This window comes from Onychostruthus taczanowskii, unplaced genomic scaffold, assembly GCF_017590055.1.
Source record: "Onychostruthus taczanowskii isolate IOZ18803 unplaced genomic scaffold, ASM1759005v1 scaffold72, whole genome shotgun sequence".
In the NCBI taxonomy this organism is placed as follows: Eukaryota; Metazoa; Chordata; class Aves; order Passeriformes; family Passeridae; genus Onychostruthus; species Onychostruthus taczanowskii.
Window position 1 is genome coordinate 2,191,716 of NW_024505008.1, and position 22,355 is coordinate 2,214,070.

A 22,355-nucleotide genomic window follows, 5' to 3' on the forward strand; every position below is an offset into this window, starting at 1 on the left:
TGACATACTAGGTCTTGCCAGTAGTTGTTGCTTGCTTGCCAGTAGTTAAAGGTTCCAGTGTAAAATTGTAAAAATAAGGAAGATAAACTTTGTGGCTTGCAGAATTGTACTGTGATGAAGTATATTAATTTTAAGATTAATTTGGTGCAATTTTATTCTTCGCTTTCTGTTTTAACTGTTACTTAGAGTCTTTGGGTGCTGTTATACAACATGCTTATCCTTCAGATTGCTATACCTCAGGGGCAATCATCATACATGCTTCATTTTTTCTCTCTCACGGTACGAACTGAAAACATGTGGTTAGAATCTTTTAGCAGAAAACTTTCTTTTCTTGAAAGGAAATTGTTGTAAAAACATGGAGCACAAATCCTTACTATATATTGGATTTGATAATGTTTTTCTTTTAATGCAAAACTGGTGTTTAACCGATGGGACAAGATGAGGTGTGCAATAAAACAGAACAGACAACAAACTAACACTTGATGTTTTGAAATTCTCAAGCTTTGCTATTTCAGAAGAAAATGTTTGTTCATTTGAAGTTTTCTGAAAATAAATGGGATCTTAGACTTGCTGGAAGCTGAGGACAATTAGCCAAGCTAGAGGAGGGGCAGTCTCTGTTAAGTCAATTCATCTGCCCATGGTAGGCACCCCTCTTCACTGGTGTTTATGATCAGCCCTTGATGACAGCATTTCACATTTACAAGGCACTAAAAAATTCATTGGACTACGAGCCTTGGTTAAGTAGCCTTTTGATCCAGGTTTCAGCTTCAGTAGTGAAAAATCTCATCATGAAGGTTTTGTCAGACTGCCAAAAATAGTTTTTTTGTTAAACTCTTTCTGATCTGCTCATTATGTTATCACACTGTGTTACATGGTCCTGTCTGACAACTGTAAGTAGTATAATTTATAATTTTTGAGAGCCATAAAGAAAATTCTTTGAGTAGTCATTGAAAGTGAGAGGAGTGAAACAGAGGAATAAACAAAACCCAAATTCCAAATTTCAACAGAATTCCTGTTGAAAGATGGCAAAATAGTCTTTTTTCCATATCCTGGTATCAGTCACTGAGCAGTATTGTTTACTGCTTTACTGGTGTTTGAGGAAAAGAGCTCTTCCTTTTTATGGTGTATAAGACTCTCATGGTCTCAGAACATTTAACCACAACACTTAAGGAAAGCCTTCTTTCTGTTTCTAATTACTGAAGTACCAGACAATGAGCTCACAAATAAAATTAAGTTCTGAAGCATTATGCAACTGCTTCTAGTGCTTTTAGGTAAATTACTGATCGCAATGAGTCAGATATTCCCTTACAATTCAAAGTCAAGAATAGGAGGGATACAAACTTTTCTGAATTCTTTTCTATTAAGAGTTAGATGTGATAGGGTTTTTTCAGATGTTCTTTTTCCCAGAGTAGTTATTTTTTTCTAAGTATGTGTCTGTATTTTGAGGTTTTGAACTTAATGGTGGAGAATTTCAGCTACAGTAGGCTAGTCTTGATGTGGTAAAATGATAAACCAGTTTCAAGCTGCATGCATATATACATATACAGCTGAATAGAATTTGAGTGCACAAATTCTTTTTTTCTGTGCTTTCCACTTTTCAGACATTATAGGTATTGGAGAAAGCTAAAGAGTGGATCCATGTTGATCCATGGTCATTGATTTTGCCAGATGATTTCACAGTTAGTCAGCACGGTCAAAGGTAGTGCAAAATGTGGTTCATTGAGATTTTTCAGCTGGCACAACCTGGCGCTTTGATCACCCTTCTAATGTTTGTGGTATCAAGGCTGACCTCTAATTATAGGTTTGATAAAGCAGTTGTAAATCCAGTGTCAAAAGCTTTTAAATTGAAGCATTTTTATAAATATACTGTTAATGGTTGAACTTTGCAAAGTTATGATAGGAATTAATGTCTTAATGGCATTACTAGGGGTTTTTTATAAGAAATTGTCAGATGTTGCATTTTTTACAAATTAAAAGGTGTGCATTTATAAGGTTATTGCTGCTGGCAGATTTATTTTTATAGCTTTGATTTACATTTCTGTGATTCTGTAATTTTTCTTAAAGATATGGTCAGATTATTACCTTAGACATTTTATCAAAGTCAGATTTCTCTCTTGAAGACAAATTGTCTTTTTCCTTTTCCTGAAGGAAAATAATCAAGATAGAGAAATTCAGATATAGAAGTAAAGAAATGGATATCACAGATGTAGATTGCACTGATGAGTATAGCCTGGTTTAAAAATTGCTTGTACTGCTATACAGACTCAAAGCAATCATCAAATCTCTGGTGTTAGAAGACTGAGGAGGAGACTATGGCTTCTTTACATAGCCAAAATGTGTGATGGTGAGGCTGTTGGCTAGGTTTGTCAAGGAATGAGAAAGACAGTGTAGTGAGAAGGTATGTTTTACTTCTCCTTTCAGCCCAAACTTATGTCCCTGCACTTCTCTTCTTAAGACTCCATGAACTTCAGATGAACAGCTGCTAACTTGTTCTGCACTGAAGTGAGTGTGTGAGAATTAGACTTCCAATGCTGAAACCCTTTTTCCAGCTAAAAGGAAACTTTGCTCCTGCTGAATCAATTACATAAGTTTCATTAAAAAGCAGTTATCAACACAGATGAAAGTAGGACTTGAATTTATTTCAACAGTTGCCATATTCGTCTTTGAAATGAGTCTTTAAGGAGAAATTGAAGGTCCGTTTAATGCAGAACAGCATCAGTTGAAATTTAGGATTAAGCACAGTATATATCATGCACAGCACAGTTGAAATAGCACTCAGAATTTAAGATGGGTAGGAAGTATGTCTCTGAGCTGGAATATGTTGCAGATCCAGAGTTACATAATCTTAATTTCTTTAAAATGTTTTCACAGCAGCCATCCACTGTGAAAAATGGAGTATTCAGACTAGATGAAGATCCATCCATGGCCTCTGTGCACATCATTGTGTTGCTCCTCCTTTTTGTGTTGTAACTTTAGGGTCCTTGCATCTATCAGTATCTTCCTTGCATGAAAGAAAATTTTCCCTAAGAGGGTTCCGCTAAACTTGGAAGCCTTCCCGAAAGGCTTCCAGGTCTTGTTTTCCTGCCAATGACATCTAAGCATGAAACTCCAGATTGCATTCTTTTATTCATAAGATATTTTTAATTTCTGCTTAGGTGTGATTTCAGTAGAACTGATGCAAAATATTTTTGAGAAGTATTTTTTTTCTGTATTATTGGGACTTCCATTACACAGAAGTGTGGAGATTTTAAGTAAAACAACGTTGCTCAAGCACCTGAGATATCTTCAGATGATACAGATTCGTGTCAGTGTGGATGAAAAACATGAATCTGAATATACAGTGACTGATAATACACTATCATACAAATACTGTGAAACAGAACTATAGAATGGAAGATAAGTTATCTAAGTACAGAATGTATCTGTAACAGAGCAGGCTCATGGCCATGAATTTAAGGTGATCAGTTCTTCATAAGAAAGGGATCCAGGAAGACTGGACATACTTTAAGATGGAAATCTTAAAGACAGAGGAGCAGACCACCCTATTAGGTGAGCCATCAGGGAAGAAAATTTGCCTAGTGTTACAGGGAACTTTTGCAGGAGCTCAGATAAAAAATTTGGTTTTATGGCCCTTGGAGGAAGGGGCAGACAAGTCAGGAAGAATATAGTGATAAGTCATGAAGAAAGAAAACTAGAAAGGTGAAATTTCAACTAGAGCTCAGGCTGGCTGCTGCTATAAAAGATAAGAGAAAATGTTTTTATAAATACATTAAGAACAGAAAGAAGGCCAGCGAAAATCTCCATTTGTTATTGGACCTGGCAGGCAATATCATCAGCAATGAGATTGAAATAACTTAATGCTTTCTTTGCCTCAGTCTTTAACAGTAAAGACAACCAACCCCCTAAACTGGTGGACAGGGACAAAAAGCAGAGTAGACCCACTGCAATCTGGAACAAAGTCGTGAGAGACTGGCTGTGCCACTTGGAAACTCACAAGTCTATGGGACAGAGTGGGATTCATCCAAACGTAGTGAGGAATCTGCTGAAAGAGCTTGCTAAGCTGATCTCCATTGTTTGTCATCAGTACTGGCTTTCCAGGGAAATCACAGATGAATGGAAGTTGACCACTGTGACACCCATCCCTACAAAGGGCTGTAAGGAAGTTCCAAGGAACGACAGGCCTTTCAGCCTGACCTTGGTGCCCAGCACAGTTTTAAACAGATCATCCTGAGTGTAATCACACGGCACATACAAGACAACCAAGGGATCAGGCCTAGGACACAGGGCGTTTAGGAAAGATAAGTCCTGCTTGACTAATCTGGTCTCCTTTTATGGCCAACTGACCTGCCTAAGGGATGATGGAAAGGCTGTGCGTGTTTTCTGCTTGGACTGCAACAAAGCTGTCTCCCACGTTATTCTCCTGTAAAAGCTGACAGCTCACAGGTACACTCTTCCCTGGGTTGAAAACCTGACTGGATGTCTGTGTTGTTACATTTTAGTTAAATGGTATGCTCTGTCTCACCCCTCGAAAATGTACGGTTTATTCCAAGTCTGTGATCCTCCCCTGAAGTCTCAGGTATCTTTAATCCCATTGGCCCAAGTCTTATTCCGTGCCCACTTTGAATCTCCCTATTAAGCTGTGCGAGTGACACGAGCTCTCTCTTGGCCTCTTCTGTCCCTAGGCTCTCCCTCTCTCCCCCTCCCTCCCCCTTGCCCCCTTCTCCCTCACAAACCATGCTGCTCCTGAGGGTGGGACCCCCAATAAACCCTCATCTAACCAGCACCCTCAGAAGCCGTGTGGAGCCTCCTTGCCTGCCTGCTGCTGCCAGCGAACTCACAGCTTAGGGGGCCCTCCAGGGACACCCTGGGGAGCCCCCTCAAATAAACTGCTACAATTGAACCGCAACAGATGTCCAGACCCAGAATGTCGTGGTGAATGATGCTGCATACAGTTGGCATCTAGTCACTAGTGATGTTCCCAGGGCTCTGTGTTAGGCCCAGTCATGTTGAATATATTTATTGATTATTTGGGTGAGGTAATTGAGTGTAAAGTGGGTAAATTTGTGGATGATGCCAGGTTGGGTGCATGTTGATCTGCTGCAGGGCAGGCAGGTTCTGCAGAGGAATCTGGCCAAGACAGATTGATAATCTGAGGCCAAGTGTGTGAGGTTCAACCAGGCCAAATGCCAAGTCCTGCACTTTGGTTACAACACCCCCATGCAGGATCTCAGGCTGGGAACAGAGTGGCTGGAAAGTGGCCCAGGGAAAAGGACCTGGGGGTGCTGGTTGACAGCCACCCATGAGCCAGAGTGTGGCCAGGTGGCCAAGAAGGCCACTGGCCTCCTGGCCTGTGTCAAGCCTAGTGGCCCGCAGGACCAGGGAAGTGATAGTTCCCCTGCACTTGGCCTTGGTGAGGCTGCTTCTGGAGTTCTGTTTCCAGTCTGGGCCCCTCACTTGAAGAAAGACAGTGAGGTGCTGGAATGTGTCCAGGAAAGGGCAACAGAGCTGATGAAGGATTTAGAGGGTAAGTCTTGTGAGGAGCTGCTGAGAGTGGGGGTATTTAGCCTGGAGAAAAGGAGGCTCAGGGGAGGCCTTATTGCTCTCTACTATTGCCTGAAAGAAGGTCGCAGTAAGGTGGGGGGCAGCTTCTTCTCTGAGGCAGCCAGCAACAGGATGAGAGGACATAGTCCCAAACTGCACCAGGGGAGCTTCAGGGTGGACATCAGACAGAATTTCTTCACTGCAGGGGTTGTTAAACATGGAACAGACTGCCTAGACAGATAGTGGAGTCAGTTTCCCCAGAGGCATTCAAGCAAAGCAGGATGTGGCACATAATGCCATGATCTAGTTTACATAGTGGTGATCAGTCAAAGGTTGACTTCACTTGTCCTGAAAGTCTTTTCCAACTTAAATTGTTCTGTGATTCTGTTAAAGAACATAGACATTAATTTAAGTCATGGTTCTATGTTTTATATTTGTGTTCAGTTACTCACACCGCCCTCTCATTCAAGGAGGCTGATCAGGGACAAGAGGCTCAAAAGTGGCGCAGCTGGGACCACAGATTCCAGCTGACCAGAGATAAACCGTAACATGTAACAGTGTGCTCCATACTAAAGCTGGGGGCGTTATTGCCAAAGTGTTGATTGGAGAGTGGCTGGACATTAAGTCTGCTTGTGGGACATGCTGAGTAATTGTCTATGAGTCACTTGATTATGTTTTACTTCTTTTCCTTTATTTATTAAACTGTTTTTATCTCAAATGATAAGTTTTTCTCTCATCTGCTCTTTCAATTCTCCCACTAATCCCAGTGGAAAGGAGTGAGCAAGTGACTGGGTGGGAGCTAGCTGTCTGCCAGGGTCAAAATCTCAGCCTTTTAAAAATGTACTACTTCTCAGGAGTTTAGTAACTAATAGCTTTGGAAGGCTTCTTTATGGCAATAGATATCTGAAACATTATTCTTGCGAGCTCGTTTTCACTGTTAAGTTGACCACAGTATCTTTGGTAGTATAAGCTACTTTTTGCATATGTAGTAGACACATTCTGGTATAAGGGTCCTACAGTACAGGAAAGTATTCAAACATGGAGCTGTTACAGACTTGCTGATCCCACAGTTGCTGTGCTGGTCCATTTGTCTTTGCAAAGCATCACATAACTGGCAAAGCAATGGAGATGGAAGAAAAAAAGAAAAGAAGAAGAAAAGTAGAAAACCACCTTTACTCCTTTGATTCCTTTAACTCATATAATTTCAGGTATTACATGTAACAACAGCAGCTACTTTTGTCAGAGGAAATTGTGATATCTACAGATATATTGGACACTCCAAATACATAGGAAACTATCTATCTCCAAAGCAGGTCAAGGACCCCTGAAACCTTAGAAATCAACTTGGCAGCTATAAGAACAAATAGATGTAAATCTTAAACCAAATAAATTACATCACTTGGTTTCTTCATGCTCAATTAGGTTGTGGTATCAAGTCATTTAATTCACGAAGCAAACATCTGCCATAGGCAAGCAGTAATGTGGAAGAAAACATTCTTGCTTCTCCTTGAGATCTTCCTGCCTCTCACTGGCTTAAATGTAGTTAGCTAGCTTGTGCAGGGTTGCTAAAAAACTGCAGTCCAAAGTTTTACTCCTGGCTTTGTTTACAGGTGTTGTATGGTGATTTGCTTATAGAACAAACAAAACTGTGTAGAAATTAAATATTTGTTCTGAAAGTTTTTGTTAAGATGTGGCTGTTCTAGTAGAAGTGTTTCCTTTAGTCTCAGATTTGCAGTTCAAGCTTTTGGTACTTCTTCAGTTGAATGAGAATGGAAGTCTCTTCTTATATCCAAAAATTATTACTTTTTAAATACTTTAGATATTATAATAAAAGTGGTGAAATGCATGCACGTGCAAAATCAAATTTGTGTGGTTTAGTTAATCACTTTTTCAAAAAATGATGACAAACTGCTTCACCTGTATCCATCTCAGCCAAAGCTCTTCTTACTGCACAGATGTCATTGTGCAGCCAGTATATAGTAACCTTACTCAAGTATGAGTGTTCACTGTATGTGGTGCCTTTGGAATTTTCAGCAGCAGCTTTCTAACAAGCTTTATGCATTGTGTCCAAGACTTTGTTTTCTAAGGATATCTTGGGGAAATATGGGTGGATTGTCCTGGAATAGCAAATACATGGTGTAGCCAAAATAATAATTCTGTTGTGTTCCAGTTCATACTCTAAAGCTTTCAAAGACTATTGAAAATTGTAATAGATCATTGACTTCGAATAGCCATATATTCAGAAACACTGATAACGGTTCATTAGTGAAAGAAGATAAAAACCAGAAGATTAAATTAATAGGAATCATTCATAAAGCATAGTAAGAGTTTCTGATTTGTGTAAATTAGCATTGGGAGTGACACTAACTTGGTTTGCAGTCTGAGGCCTTGTTCCTGAATTAGGATTAATTTTAGACTCAAAACCTGAAACTATGCTCCTTTTCTATATTTTTATGTGAAGAATTACTGTGAGGCATCATTTTTCAAATCTCATTCCTGAATATACTTATGTCAGATCTATTCATTTTTCATATTTCATTTTCATTTTTCATTTTTGAGGTGAGCAAAGGTAAATTAAAGTGAAGTAAAATGTTGTTAAAAAAGTATAAGAAGCTGTCTGCAAAAATCTTTGCTCGTTTAAATATGCTTACTTTTATATCTTTCTTTACTTACCATGAGAGTTTGTGTCAAGTCTTTCAAGAAAACTGTAGAGGGGCAGCCATATACCCACCTTTGTACCTTCTTCTCCCCAAAGAAGCAAGGTATTTCTTTTTTGTGGAAATACTGTGGATTTCATCCAGAGATACCTGAAGTCCTGAATGACCCAGTGTAGGTTACTTTACTGCTGTCATCTTCTGGCAGTATTAATAAGTGAGAGAGGACCAGGATCCCAAAGAAGGAGGAGATGTACTGGGAAAGTGGTTTATTCTGTTTGTTATTTTTAGCAGTTGCCTTGGGAAGTTTCAAGGGTACCTTTATGGGCAAGAGTACAGAGTCACCCTGCTGTTATTCAAAGTTAAGCAAGAAATTTTATAAGGATACTGCAAAATCTTCAGTTCTAGGATTGTGTTCTAGTCACTGAGACTGTTGTAGACTCAGATAATTAGGAACAGAGGATTTAAATTTTGTGTTGAACCTGTAATTCCAAGTGTAAAGAATTAGGTAAATTAACTATTTTTAAAAAGTACTTCAATTTTTTTTATTGCATTAAAACACATTCCTGATTTTGTCCTTTTTCCCTCATTAAGATGCGTAACGTAGTTGTTCCCCTTACCATTTTGCTAGCCAAGATTTGAACTTGGGCTTTTGTTTGTCTTTTTTTCCGTATGTCATGAACAAAGTGATAAAGCTATTTAATCTCAGAGATTAAGAATGAGAAAAGTGTAGAGGTGTTCCATTCTTACCAAGTGTTTGTGCTACAGAATCACAGGATGAACAAGGTTAAAAGACCATCAAGTCCAACCTGTGATCCATCACCAGCTTGTCATGGGGGCAGTGAGTGCCACATCCAGTCTTTTCTTAAACACCACCAGGGACAGTGACTCCACCACCTCCCTGGGCAGCCCATTCCAATGCCCCATGACTCCTTCCGTGAAGAAATTCTTGCTGATGTCCAGCCTAAACCCTTCCTGGTGCATCTTAAGACTGCTTGCTGTTGCCTGGAGGAAGAAACCAACCCGATCTGGGAGTTGTAGAGAGTGATAAAGTCTCCCCTCAGGCTCTCTTCTCTATTCTTTAAGCTGTACAAAAAGAGACTGCCTGAATTGCTTGTAACCTCCTTGTTCTAGGATTTTCCACCCTTTCTACAGCCTCTCAATTAACCTGGTTGAGAGGTTATAAAAAGAACTATTTGCTTATGTGTCAGGGGAGTCTTGAAGTCTAAGGAGCTTCATATGCTTCAGTTTCAAAAGGAGACAAAGTAGTGCTTTTCATTAGGTATGTCTAGGTAGTCATATACTCTTCCAAGGTAATACTAGCCTTGATGTTACTGTTGAACAGGTTTAGTTCCAGAGCACAGCAGCTGATCTGTACCTGTTTTACTTGTGATTTGCTTTAGTGACTTAAGAGCAAGAGTTGGATTGCCCACCCTGAGAAGGTTACCGTACTTAGTGTGAAAGGCAGTATGAGAAAAAAAGCTCAGTTGAAAGTTTTGCTGTCCTGGTGAATGAACTGTTGTATTTCTTCTCACCAATGTTTTTTTTCCTTCCCGAAAAGAGGCTGAATAAAAATTTTCCCTTGGATTAAAGCATATTATGACATCAGTATATATTTTTTTAATTTTTAATACATTAGAGTATATACTTGGCTAAATATATTATTTACTGATTTTGTTTGATTTTTTTTTATTCTACATCTTATTTCATTGGCTCCAGCAAACCATCTATTCATTGTTTGTTTTGAAAATAAAGAAAAAAGGCATATTTGTTTTATATGTTAATTTTCCCACTCACAAAAACAACACTGTAAAATACTAATGAAATTGTAGAGGCATATTCCTTTCCTAGGCTTGCATCAGAACTTCACACTTGTGACAAATTAGCTGCTAATAGCTAACAAATGCTTAAAGAGTGGCAAGTCAGCATTGCTTTTACCCACGCTGTTAAATTTAAAATTTGCGTGTCTGACGTGTGAAGTGTTCCATGTGTTTGTTTTAATGCTGTCATCTTTGATTTTGTGAGAAATAGAAGAGATATTTTCAAGTTGTTCTAAAAGCAACTTCCTATAATCATGCAAAAAGTCATTAGCCCTGGGGACGTTGACTGGAGATCTTCCAGTCCTGTGCTGTAACCACATTACAACACCATGATGCTGAGAAACAGTATCCTGCCTGTGATGACACCCAGGTCTTTGGCATTTTTCTTGATATCTCACATTGAAGATTTGTGTAACTTGTTTTTCATATTTAGTCTGTCATCTTTCTCCACTGTTAATGTCCAAATATCTCTCCTTTGGGACATAGCTTTATTATTGCTATTTTTCAGCTGTAGCAGATTGTGTTTTAAAGGCAAAAGATTGGTATTTTGCTTGCCCATGCTTTTAACATGTGACAGTTCCTTTTTATGTCCTTATTCAGACATACCTAGAAAATAATCTCAACCAAGTGTCAATTTGGAAAGTGTTTTCCACTCTCCAGATTATTAGAGAACATTTTATAGATAAACAGCTCTAAAATAATATTTTTTTCAGTGCTGTATAAGACATTAGCCTGGATGCAATAAAGTGCATTTCTAATCATTGCTGTTAAAATATGTTTTTTCTCCAGCTGATATTACATTGTAACCCTTCAGATACCACATTTCTTGTTGAGGATTATATTGCAGTTTAAGAGACAACTTTGAAAACATTTGAAAGTTTAAGTAAAGAAGAGTTTTGCAAAAAAAAAAAAAAAATCCAACTTAGGTATTTTCCTACAAATACCAATAGATACTCAAATTTCCATTCTTTCTCTTTCCATAGGATTTAAATTGTTATAGCATTTAAAATTCCTTTATTCCTATAATTTTCAATCTCCACCAACCACATAGTTTAGTTCATGTTAGAGGTTACATCCCTGGGATTCTGCTCTAATTTATAATAATGACTAAGTTGGATTTTTATTTCTTAGTACTAATGCATTGTCTTTATGCATAGGAAGCTTCCCTTTTCTGAGAAAAAGGGCATCCCAAGAGGGCACATCAAAGCACATACAACTATACTCTAGAAATGTAGAAATACCTGCAGACATCAGCTTAGTGCATATAATTTATTAATAAATCATTCCCTACCTGGTGAAAGGCATGTGGCTAAACTGCAGCTTCCCAGACACAGACTGCATTGCCAAGAAATCCCTCATAGGTACCAAATTTGGGAAGATGTGATGGGAGGAAGGTCTTTCAGTAGAGAAAGTGAGCAGAACTGATGTTGCGCACATTACTTGATGTGGGGTAACCAGCATATTTGATGATACCATGGAAATCTAATCTTTTTGACTGTTGGGTCTGTTGGATGTAGCTACCAAAGTAGCAGGTATCTATATATTCCATCTGAAGTCAAGGAGAAATTTGAGCTGTTTGTTCCATTCTTTTCCAGGCAGCCTCCCTACTTCAGGTGTGGCTTCTATCCATTCACCTTCTCTACCGAAAGACCTTCCTCCCATCACATCTTCCCAAACCTGGTACCTATGAGGGTTTTCTTGGCAACGCAGTCTCTGTCTGGGAAGCTGCCTCTGTCTGGGAAGTTTAGCCACATGCCTTCTACTAGGCAGGGAATGATTTATTAATGAACTATATGCACTAAGCTGATGTCCGCAGGTGTTTCTACATTTCTAGAGTATAGTTGTATGTGCTTTGATGTTAGAGTGAAAACACCTCAAAACTTGCATGTGACACCTAACAAAACCATAATAAAAAGGGATGTTTGGATATAATGTCTTGTAAAACTTTTTAAGACAGGTTTTGCAATTTAAATAATAAGACATTTTTAAAAGACATTACTTCAAACACAGAGGTAGAAGACTATTTGGAAATACTTTAAAATAAAGAGGGATCTTTCCAAAACTTGTTTTCCTTTGTGAGTTTTGAATTATTTACTTCAGGCTTTTCAAATTAATTCTATAAATGGGTAAGACATTTATTTGCCAGTTAAAATCAAACAGGCTTTTTTCAAATGCAGAAGAATTAGGCTTTAAAATTAGTCTTCATATGAAAAATAAACTTCAAATTAAGTATTGAAAAATTCTCTGGTCAAGTTTGGCAACCAAATAATGAATTGTGACAGATCAATAGGAAATTAGCTGATAATATAACTGTGACATCTTGATCCACCTTTAGTATTAATCAGTTTCCAACTTGTCAGTTTGATTTCATGAATAAAGGTTACACTTTTCTCATAGGTTATGTATATATTACTTGTCAAATAAACTGAATTATAGTCTTTGACATTTTAGCATTGATCATTTATATTGCTTATTATTTTTGTTTCGTCTCTTTTTTCCTAGTCTTATTTGCTGTTCTTGTTTTACATTAATCCATTCCAAACAAGTCATCTTAGTGTCTCCCATCTAAGTATCTTAAAAGGCTAAGGGGAAAAAATTACTCTAATAATAATGACATAAGGAATAACTCTGTGCAAACAAGCAGTACCAATGGAAAGCAGCAGTGATTCTTGTTTGTAATATGAGCATCAACTTTAATGAAAAAGCACCAGTGTTCTCCAAATGTGTGTGCAAGCAAGTCTGTCAACCACCACCAGGAGAAAAGTGTGTACAGAAGTGATTTCAGCCTCCTCTGAAGTGCTTGCTGTGTAGTTTTTTATTTCTCCCTTTAACTTAAACTTCTTTCTTTTTGGCTACTCAAGTGTTATATTATCTTTCTGTCTATGTCTTACCAACTTCCCATTGCTTTTTCTGTCTGGGCTGAAACTCTGTATCTCCTCTTCATAACAGGTCTCTAAAGTCCCTGCCTGCTCCATCTTGCTTGTGTCACATTTCTGCAGTGGAGTTGCTTAACTGCACAAGGATGAGGACATGACTTGTTAGTAGAAAACACCCTGTGAAATCCATGTTAAAGGCAAAAATCGCAAAACATAGGGGCAGCTTTCCTACCATGAGAACAATATGGATGGCCACTGGCCTTGTAAAGTGCATGGATCAAGGCTAAGCAAAGCATCCCACTGTGGCTTTGCACAGTGGGGAAGGGGCTGAGCAGCCCCTGGACACTTCTTGTTTTCCTTCAGCAGCTTCTTGAAATTGAACACTCGCAGCTCAGGTCAGCTTTCAGGCACAGAGCATACCTCTGATGTGACGGGTTCTTCTGACATTTTTACTGCTCCCAGAAAGGCAAGCAGGCTTGCAGAGTTGGCCCAAGGCAGGACCAAGATGTGCCTAAGCTTTGAGCATACCTGGCATACAGTCTTAGCCTCACCTCTAAACAGCAGTGTGGGCATTGGTGCATCATTCCTCATCTTTCTCATGGCATGTTGTGCATGGTGGAGGTTGGATGGACATACACATACTAGCAGTAGGAGTGTTTGTAAGAGAATTCTGGACAAACATTTTGTTTAAATGTAATATTTTGTTCAAAATTGAGAACCAATATCTAAAACTCCTTTCTGTTGCTGTGAATTACGTATCATTGCTGTGTGTCTTTATTACAAACTGTGTTTCCAGTAGGCATGAAGAGTTTAAAGGGACGGTGGTAATATTAAAACATGTTCAGAGGAATATTTGTAACATGGGTATAAGTTTACTGTGAGGGGTTAAATAGTGTGGTACATGATGGATAGTTGTTCATTTAGCACCTAAGGATAAGCAAAATGAAAGCCTTTAACCCCAATGATTTGTGCTTACTTGGAAAAATGTTTGTCTGACTGCAGGCATGGAACTCGTTGTGCTGGAGAAGTGGCAGCCACGGCAAACAACTCACACTGCACAGTAGGAATCGCCTTTAATGCCCAGATTGGAGGTATGTGAAACAATCTCCCACAGCAAAAAAAATGTAACCAAAGAGCCATTTGTGCTAAATGGTACATTCAGACCTTTCTCAACGAGAAAAGGAGATTTGTATGAACAAGCCTCACTGTGTTAGCTAGTAAAGCTCAGTTGTAGAGTGGTCGTTCAATATCAGTACTGAAGGAGTTTGTCTGTGGTGGCCCTTCTGCAGTGCTCTCTCGAACACTGCCTCCCAGTACACATCAAAAACTAGAATGTGAAATTTTTCATGAAAATATGACCCCAGAATTAGGACACTGGGGTTTTCTCACAGATTCAGAGCTCTTAAGCTATGAACTTTGACAAACCATAAGTAAAGGTACACATCAGTTATATTGCTTTGCATGTTGATTCCAAATTAAACACTCTCAAAACATAATGCATTTTTATGTTTTTTGTCTGTGGTTGGTGAGAATTTTCTTTTGATCCCTATGAGTGATAAGATTATTGCCTGAAAATCAATGTTTGATCACATTTTTGTTCATTCAACCAAGAAGTGTCAAGTGTTTTCTGTGAATTCTTAGTCATTGGCTGTTGAATTAATGTCTTTAGCATTTTATGTTTTAGTTTTATGACAATGATTATCAAGATATCATCTGCATGTCTCCTGGGATGTAGCCTGCCTGTGACAGATTGTAATACTTCTAGTGAAGTTTATTCTGAACTTTCTATGAAGTCGTGGGATTGGTATATTGGCGTTCAGCTGAAAGTCTCGTAGCTCATACTCATTAATTGTTGCCTTTCGAAATAGATCCTAAAAGAGAGCCCATCTGTGAAAACAGAAACATGTTTACCTATTTGTACACCAAAGGACAGTTCAAATATATGAGCGGGCAGAATTGAGACCATCTTCCCATTATTAAAAATACTGCATCTGTTCTCTGCTGTATCAGTACAAGTTTGATCCAAATCTAATGTGAGCACAGATGCATTTCAAATTACCCAAAGCACACAACATCATCCTCACATCAGCTTTCTGCTTTCCTGCTGGGTAAACAAAATTAGGGTAGATAATCCCACATCGAGGATAAGGTTACATGATGCAGAAAAAAAAAATTCCCTTGAGGTGGAGAGCCTTCCTGCATAAAACTACCCTGTCAGAGTGGTTTAGAAAATCAGAACTAGTCAAGTGAGGAAGGTTGTGACAGATTAACAGGTTGTCTCATGTGCACATGGCATTTAACCATGAATCAGCAATTATGATATCAGATCTGTTGAGTTGTCAAACCAGGGTTAGAAGAGAGTTGGTGCACTGATGGAAATAAGAGATGTCTTCCAGAGAAGTTTCATTTTTGAGTGGAATAGTCACACAACCTGCAATACCTTTGACATGGCTTTGAAAGGTTCTCCTGAAGTAACAGTCACTTCTTAATAGTTTATTAATTATTAACCATTAGGAGTGTGCAATAAAAATAAATACCTTCCAGGGGTATTAGCTGATTCACAGTCTTTTCTAAATACAGTGTAAAAACTGATTCAGATGGACACAGTATACAGGTAGTAGAAACAGTAAAGACTAGATACATGTGCCTTTTTATTATTTATTCCTAAAAGAAAGCTGGAAATTAGTATGGTGTATAAAATCTCACTTGAGGTACCACCTTTTAAAAGGATTAGCATTGGAAATATGACTTCAGGAAGCTCAACAAATAATCTGCAGAAAATCAGAGTTAAGAGGAAGTTCCAGGGAAGATAGGTTAAGCTTCCTCTTGCACTAGGTGAATATGTTTGAGAGCTTTGCTGCTGCTGACCCCTACTTTGCATGATTCATTCCTTTCCTTCAGAGCAGCCATAAGCTATTCATGTGAATATACTGTGGTTGTGTCAGCTCACTTGTTTCCCAGGGATTTAAAGGCCCTCCTGGGGTATTCTTGGAGAAGAAGCTATAGTCGAGGTAAAGCAATTACATTCTTCTTATATAGAGGAGCATGTGCTGACTATGACGTTGGATTTGCTCCACCAAGATAAGTATCTCTTACTTCAAACCAGAAAGCATTTCTGAACACATAAGAGATACTAATATACCAAGAAGAAGGGAAAAAAAAATCTGTCCCATCAATATGCCATAAATACTGGCATTTGAACAAATCCAGTTAATTATGTTTCTGATGCTAAGTTGTTAACAAGATATCCATTAATAATGCTAATTTTCTTCTAAATATGTTTGTACCCCTTGTCTTGTTTCCAAATATTTAAGAACATCTGATGACCAAGTTTCTAGGGAAGTCTGAACCTTCTTTTGAAATGGCATAAGTGGAGATAAAACTTGTAGAACAGAAAATTTTAGTAAAATTGCAATCTGAATCTTCAGTTTTTTATAGGTTATGACAAGTTTCTTATAAAAAATTATAAAAGTTTCTGTGCAGCTAAGCTGCAGGTCCCTCTCACTAAAAGACAAACCAGTGCACCAAAGGGATGAATCTTTTGTTTAGATTTCAACTCTGAAATAATCACGCAAAACAAATTACCACATACAGACCTTGTAGAATTTTTATAGGAAGGCTTGGTTAGTTTGCTGTTATTATTGCAAACTGATTGTGGAAGTTGTAAAACATCTGTGGGGATTTGGGTGCTTAGTTACTAGGCTGGACTCAAGTCCTGATGGGAAAACAGTTACACTGAATTATGGCACAACAGATGTATATTGTCTTCAGTTGATGAGGATTAGTTCAGCTGTTTCTTTAAGTCAGATGTTGAATAAAAACAAGCATTTTAAAAGTAAACTTCTTTCAGCTCAGTTCAGGATGTTTCCTATGATTCATTGAAAATTTGTTCTGAGTAAAAAGCCACTTGCATTTTGCAATTACTGCAAATTAGAAAAAGTTAGAAAAAGTTTATAGGGCTCTGAAGTCTTGGAACAATCTGCAAACACAGTCTGCTAATTGCCTTTTGGATAGCTTTTGTTGTGCTATCACCACATGCCAAATGCAGTTTGGAGGATGTGTGATCAGCAGACTTAACCACTGCAGACATTGGCGGGGGTGGGGGAATAGAAAGGCACAGAGGAAGGAGGGAGCATTATTTTCCCTGCAGCTATCCAGTGAGATGTCTGTTGTTCAGAGTCATCTTGCACAGAATTACAGAGTCATTTTGGTTGGATAAGACTACGGTCATCAAGTCCAACCTTTGACTGATCACCACCACCTTGTAAACTAGACCACAGCACTAAGTGCCATTTCCTGTTGTTTCTTGAACGCTTCCAGGGATGGTGACTCCACTACTTCCCTGAGCAATCTGCTCCACTGCTTAAACAACCCCTGCAGTGAAGAAATTCTTTCTGATGTCCACCCTGAAGCTCCCCTGGTGCAGTTTGGGACTATGTCCTCTCATCCTGTTGCTGGCTGCTTCAGAGAAGAAGCTGCCCCCTACCTTACTGCGACCTTCTTTCAGGCAATAGTAGAGAGCAATAAGGCCTCCCCTGAGCCTCCTTTTCTCCAGGCTAAATACCCCCACTCTCAGCAGCTCCTCACAAGACTTACCCTCTAAATCCTTCATCAGCTCTGTTGCCCTTTCCTGGACACATTCCAGCACCTCACTGTCTTTCTTCAAGTGAGGGGCCCAGACTGGAAACAGAACTCCAGAAGCAGCCTCACCAAGGCCAAGTGCAGGGGAACTATCACTTCCCTGGTCCTGCGGGCCACTAGGCTTGACACAGGCCAGGAGGCCAGTGGCCTTCTTGGCCACCTGGCCACACTCTGGCTCATGGGTGGCTGTCAACCAGCACCCCCAGGTCCTTTTCCCTGGGCCACTTTCCAGCCACTCTGTTCCCAGCCTGAGATCCTGCATGGGGGTGTTGTAACCAAAGTGCAGGACTTGGCATTTGGCCTGGTTGAACCTCACACACTTGGCCTTGATCAACAGCTTTGCAGCTTGTCTGTCCATTGTTGGCTAGAGAGAACAACACCTAAGTCACAACCTTGTCTGTGTTGCTTTAAAAGTAGACCACTTCACCATTATAAAAAAAAAAAAAAAAAAAAAAATTGTATGATTTACTTTAGGTGCCAGTAGCAGCATTTCAGTTATTGCTCATTGGTTGAATATAGTATTTAGACTGGCTAACAAAGTCATAAAGGAAAGCTTTATTTTCCTTCTTTCAAAACCAGTATACCTTTATTGTGTTTATTCAGAAGTTGAGAGATTCTTTAATATGCTTTAAAGGTATTGAGCGCACAACTTTCACTCATCATTAATTTTCTGTGATTATGAAAAGAAAATAAAATCCTAGAATCCCAGAGCTGGTTTGATGACTCTTTTTTATTAAGCAAAGTTCATAGTGAGATCAGAGTTTGTAGAAGTTCATTATCTCAGAAAACATAGGCAACTTTTGTGTGAACTGAGAAATACAATCACTTTTCATTTTTAAGTCAAATAGAGTAAGAGAAAAAAAAGTATTTTTTCAACAAAGTAGTCCCTATGCCTCTTGTCAATTGAAAGCTAAAGTCTTGGTAAACACACAAATTTCTTTAATCTGGCTCATAGGCAAAATACAGTGTGTCTGTAATTAAAAATATGTAAATTTGGCTTATAAATAGGAGTAGCCTTTTAAAGTAGAAAGAGCATCTAACTTGTAAATGGTGAGAGTGATCATCCCTCTCTCATACAATTTTATTAAATTTTTATTTAATATTTAGTGTCTCTTTGATCACATGTCACACTGGCTGTGTGTAGGTCTTTTTTCTTGTTTAGGTTAAAACTGGCATTGGTAGTTTTCTCAGATTTAACCACAAAGTCTTACAGTTAGAGAAAAACCCAACTTCCATATTTTCTCAGTTTTCAGATTTTAGCATGCTATATTCAGTCTAGTAAACTTAAAACATCATGAAGTGCTGGCACATTGACTTGTCCAAACCCACATGAATGGATTCTTTTAACATAAGAATTCCAAATTATACCTCACAAAAGCTTCTTGTGAAGAGAAGGATGTTCACCATATTGTAATTTCAGGTTGAACAACATTATGTATTTGTTCATAACCTCTTGTAATTTCCGTGCTATAGTGTGTCATAATCATTCTGTACACAAGAGAGTTCTCCCCAGTTTTTTTCATTGCAGCCTCATACAATGAAGGAATGATGCCAAGTTTACTTGTATGTAGGGATCCTTTTATTACATCTGTTAACATGATTGAAACTGTGAATGACTCAAGGAAGGTGATGCAGTTTCACTGCAGTAAAAAAGGAGAAGGAAAATCAATTGTTATCTTTAGGTGACATAAAACCATTGCAAAATTCAAGTATTTTAAAAAAATTTAGCCTAAAACTTCTTTGTTGACATTTGAAGCCTGTATAGTGGAAATATTACTTTAAATTTTTAAAACTTGAAGAAGGATGAAAATATTTGTATCTTCTTATATTTTTTCCATCTAGAGACATTGGGAAAACAGATACCCAAACAGATTTTGTTGTTGTTATTTTTTTCTTTAATAACAGTGGGATTTCTTGTAATTAGTCATTTCAGTGTCATACACAACAATTTTCTCTGTGGGAGCAAAAAAAGGAAAGAAACATTTAGAGTTTGTCTGTACAGTTCATTGGATTTTTCATTCTGAAGGTGTACGGATGCTGGATGGAGATGTGACAGATATGGTAGAAGCAAAGTCTCTGAGCCTTAATCCCCAGCACATCCACATCTACAGTGCCAGTTGGGGACCCGATGACGACGGTAAGACTGTGGATGGACCTGCTTCTCTAGCACGTCAGGCCTTTGAGAACGGCATCAGAATGGTAGGTTGGCATCACACTGCATTGCCTGGATCTGCTTTCACATGCACATGTAAGGGTACCTGTGCCCACTGCATGCAAGTGCTCAGCATGGGGAAAGGCAAAGGACTTGGAAGGAAAGAAGAAAACTTCCTTTGCATAAAACTGAAAACATACTGTTCTTTTGTAGTGATCTGATCAGATCAGTCTCATCTGAAGTATCAGCTCTGTTAATTTTCAATTGGAATACATAAATCTCAGTGTCTTTTAAAACTGCTCTGAGGGAGTGATGTAATTAGAAATAAATTGACTGAGAAATGCTACTTTGCGCATCAGTGCCAACTCATCAAATCTGAGTAGCAAAGAAATTTTATAGCAAAATCTTTGACTGTGTTTCCTTCTTTCTTCATTTCTGTTTTGCTTTGTTTCACATGATTTCTTAATGTAAGTTTGATGATTTTAACAGGGAGTTGGGGCAAAAAAAAGGTCTATACCCATGGTTCTTTTACCATTTATGTCTGGTCTCAGAGAATTTACAATGCTGTGATGAAGGGGATACTAATGGAACTGCAAGAATGCACGGGATCTTGCTCAAGAAAGTTTTTGTTTAAACATATATATGTGTTTGTTTAAATACTGTATTTCATGTAGGAAAGACAATTGTGAAAAGTTCAGCCTGAATTTCTGTACCAGAAGGACTCAGCCATTTCCTCATTGAAATCTCAAGTTCTCAAACTGGGGATAAACATACAAAATAACTTGCCAAGAGTGTAGATTTTGCCTACAAACATTATTGTTCCACTGTTATTATTATAGCAGTAATATGAGAAGATACCCTAAGAACCCAGATGAATTTCCTTTTATCAGCACATTGTTCTATATGTGAAATAAGCACCAGTCTATAGCAAAAACATAGCATTCAGTTTTCTGAGGTAGGCTTTTTCTGATAACAATGCAGAAGAAGGTTGGTATGTTTTTTTGAGAAATAATAAAAGTCATATTTGATACAAGTCAAATTATTATTTTTTACAATTTAATATTTATGTCATTTTATCAAACTTTGTTGTACCTGAAGTTGCCCATCAGGAATTAAATAGATCTAAATATTTCCATATATTTGGATATTTTATCTGTCTCTGACTACAAAATCTTCATTTCTACTCAGTAAATAGAAGTACTTTTAAAAACTTACATTAAAATGTACTGATAAAAAATACAAAACATTTAAAGTTGACCTCTAATTTTCATTCTTTTAAATATAATATAGATTGAAAGCTTGTAAATATATGTTGGAATTACCACCTTCCCTGTTAGGCTGTTTCTAGATCAAGAATTACTTCAAGACGAACTGTTCTCTTTCTTTTTAATAAGTAATGTCTTTCTGTATTCAGATAGAGATACTTTCTCTATATTTCCTTCCACTGTCTTAAGCTGTGTAATTTTAAAAGATGAGGCAAATGGAAGAAGAAAAGATGAATTTTCTTTGACAGAATATCCCAGAAATGGGCTCATTGTTCAAGGTTGTGTTTACATACTCAGCCAAACATAGATTTCCCTAAGGAGTCACAATAATTGTGCAATAATAATAGGCAGACAAAAATGCTTATCATGTATATATATCTATATCTATATCTATGTATATCTATATATATAGATATAGATATAGATATAGATCCTTACTCTCCTTTTTCAGAAATATTTAACAGAACAGCAGCAGTATAACATCTAGGATCACATCTGTGGAGTAAATTAAAGTAACATCATGTCTTGGTGTAAGACAATTAAAGGGGGCAGACACTCTAGAAAAAGTTACCTTCCCTTTTAGTTTTGGCACTCACCATTTATCAATAAGGAGAGATGAATGAAAGAAGATGTAAGTGAAATAATAACGGTTTAAAAGTCATTAAAAAATGAAACAGGAAGAGGCAAAAAATAACTGTGATAATCAGTAGTTATAATGTTGCTGAATTTCATGGATTCCTCATGGACTCCCCAGAAGCAAAGAAATGCAAAAACAGCAGAAAAACCCTCCCCCAGGATGGCACTCTCCATGAATGACAGTGTCTGGAGAGATAAAGGGAAAATGGCAGACAGCTGTTACCCTATGGACGGCTCCCTCTGCAGATGACCTGGGGTGGAGACAGAGAACAAAGGAGAAGAGCAGCACAGCAACCGAACCTCTGCAAGTAAAAATTTCCCTCTTTGCCCCCAGATATCAAGCAAAAGCGAAAAGGAACAAAACAGAAGGAAAACCTAGAGACCCTGGAGGCTGGAACTGGGTCAACAGCTGGAACTCATGGAGGGACTTTGCCTTTTCTTCAGCAAAAATAGCAGCAGCAGGCTTGAACAACTTGGATTCCATGCCCTCCTGCTTTGACCAGTCACTGCTGGCAGTCTAGGGCAACCATATGGAGCGGGGGCTGTTCTATTTTTCTTGGCTTGATGGTGCGGCTGCTGTCTGCCTTGTGCTACCTCAGCTCACCCAGCAAGAACAAAAGAGAAAGAGCATTTTCTTCTGAGTGCCCCCAACCTTAAAAAAGGACTAGCACACATCCTGACCTCACTGTTCCTCTTCTGGCCACTGAGTCTCAAAGAGACAGTAACAACTTTGGGCGCAGATAGATATGGAATACAATAACATTTTGGGT

The 22,355-nt window shown here is 38.3% G+C and overlaps 1 protein-coding gene across 4 annotated transcripts in view; it reads left to right on the forward strand.

The window, feature by feature from the left end:
- Positions 1-22,355, forward strand: part of PCSK5 (proprotein convertase subtilisin/kexin type 5) — a 220,101-nt gene that overhangs the window by 78,289 nt on the left and 119,457 nt on the right. For all 4 annotated transcript variants that reach the window (XM_041422187.1, XM_041422186.1, XM_041422188.1 and 1 more), the window contains exons 6-7: positions 13,894-13,982; positions 19,559-19,731. In XM_041422187.1, the coding sequence (XP_041278121.1) occupies positions 13,894-13,982; positions 19,559-19,731 (262 nt within the window). The remainder of the gene's footprint in view (positions 1-13,893; positions 13,983-19,558; positions 19,732-22,355) is intronic.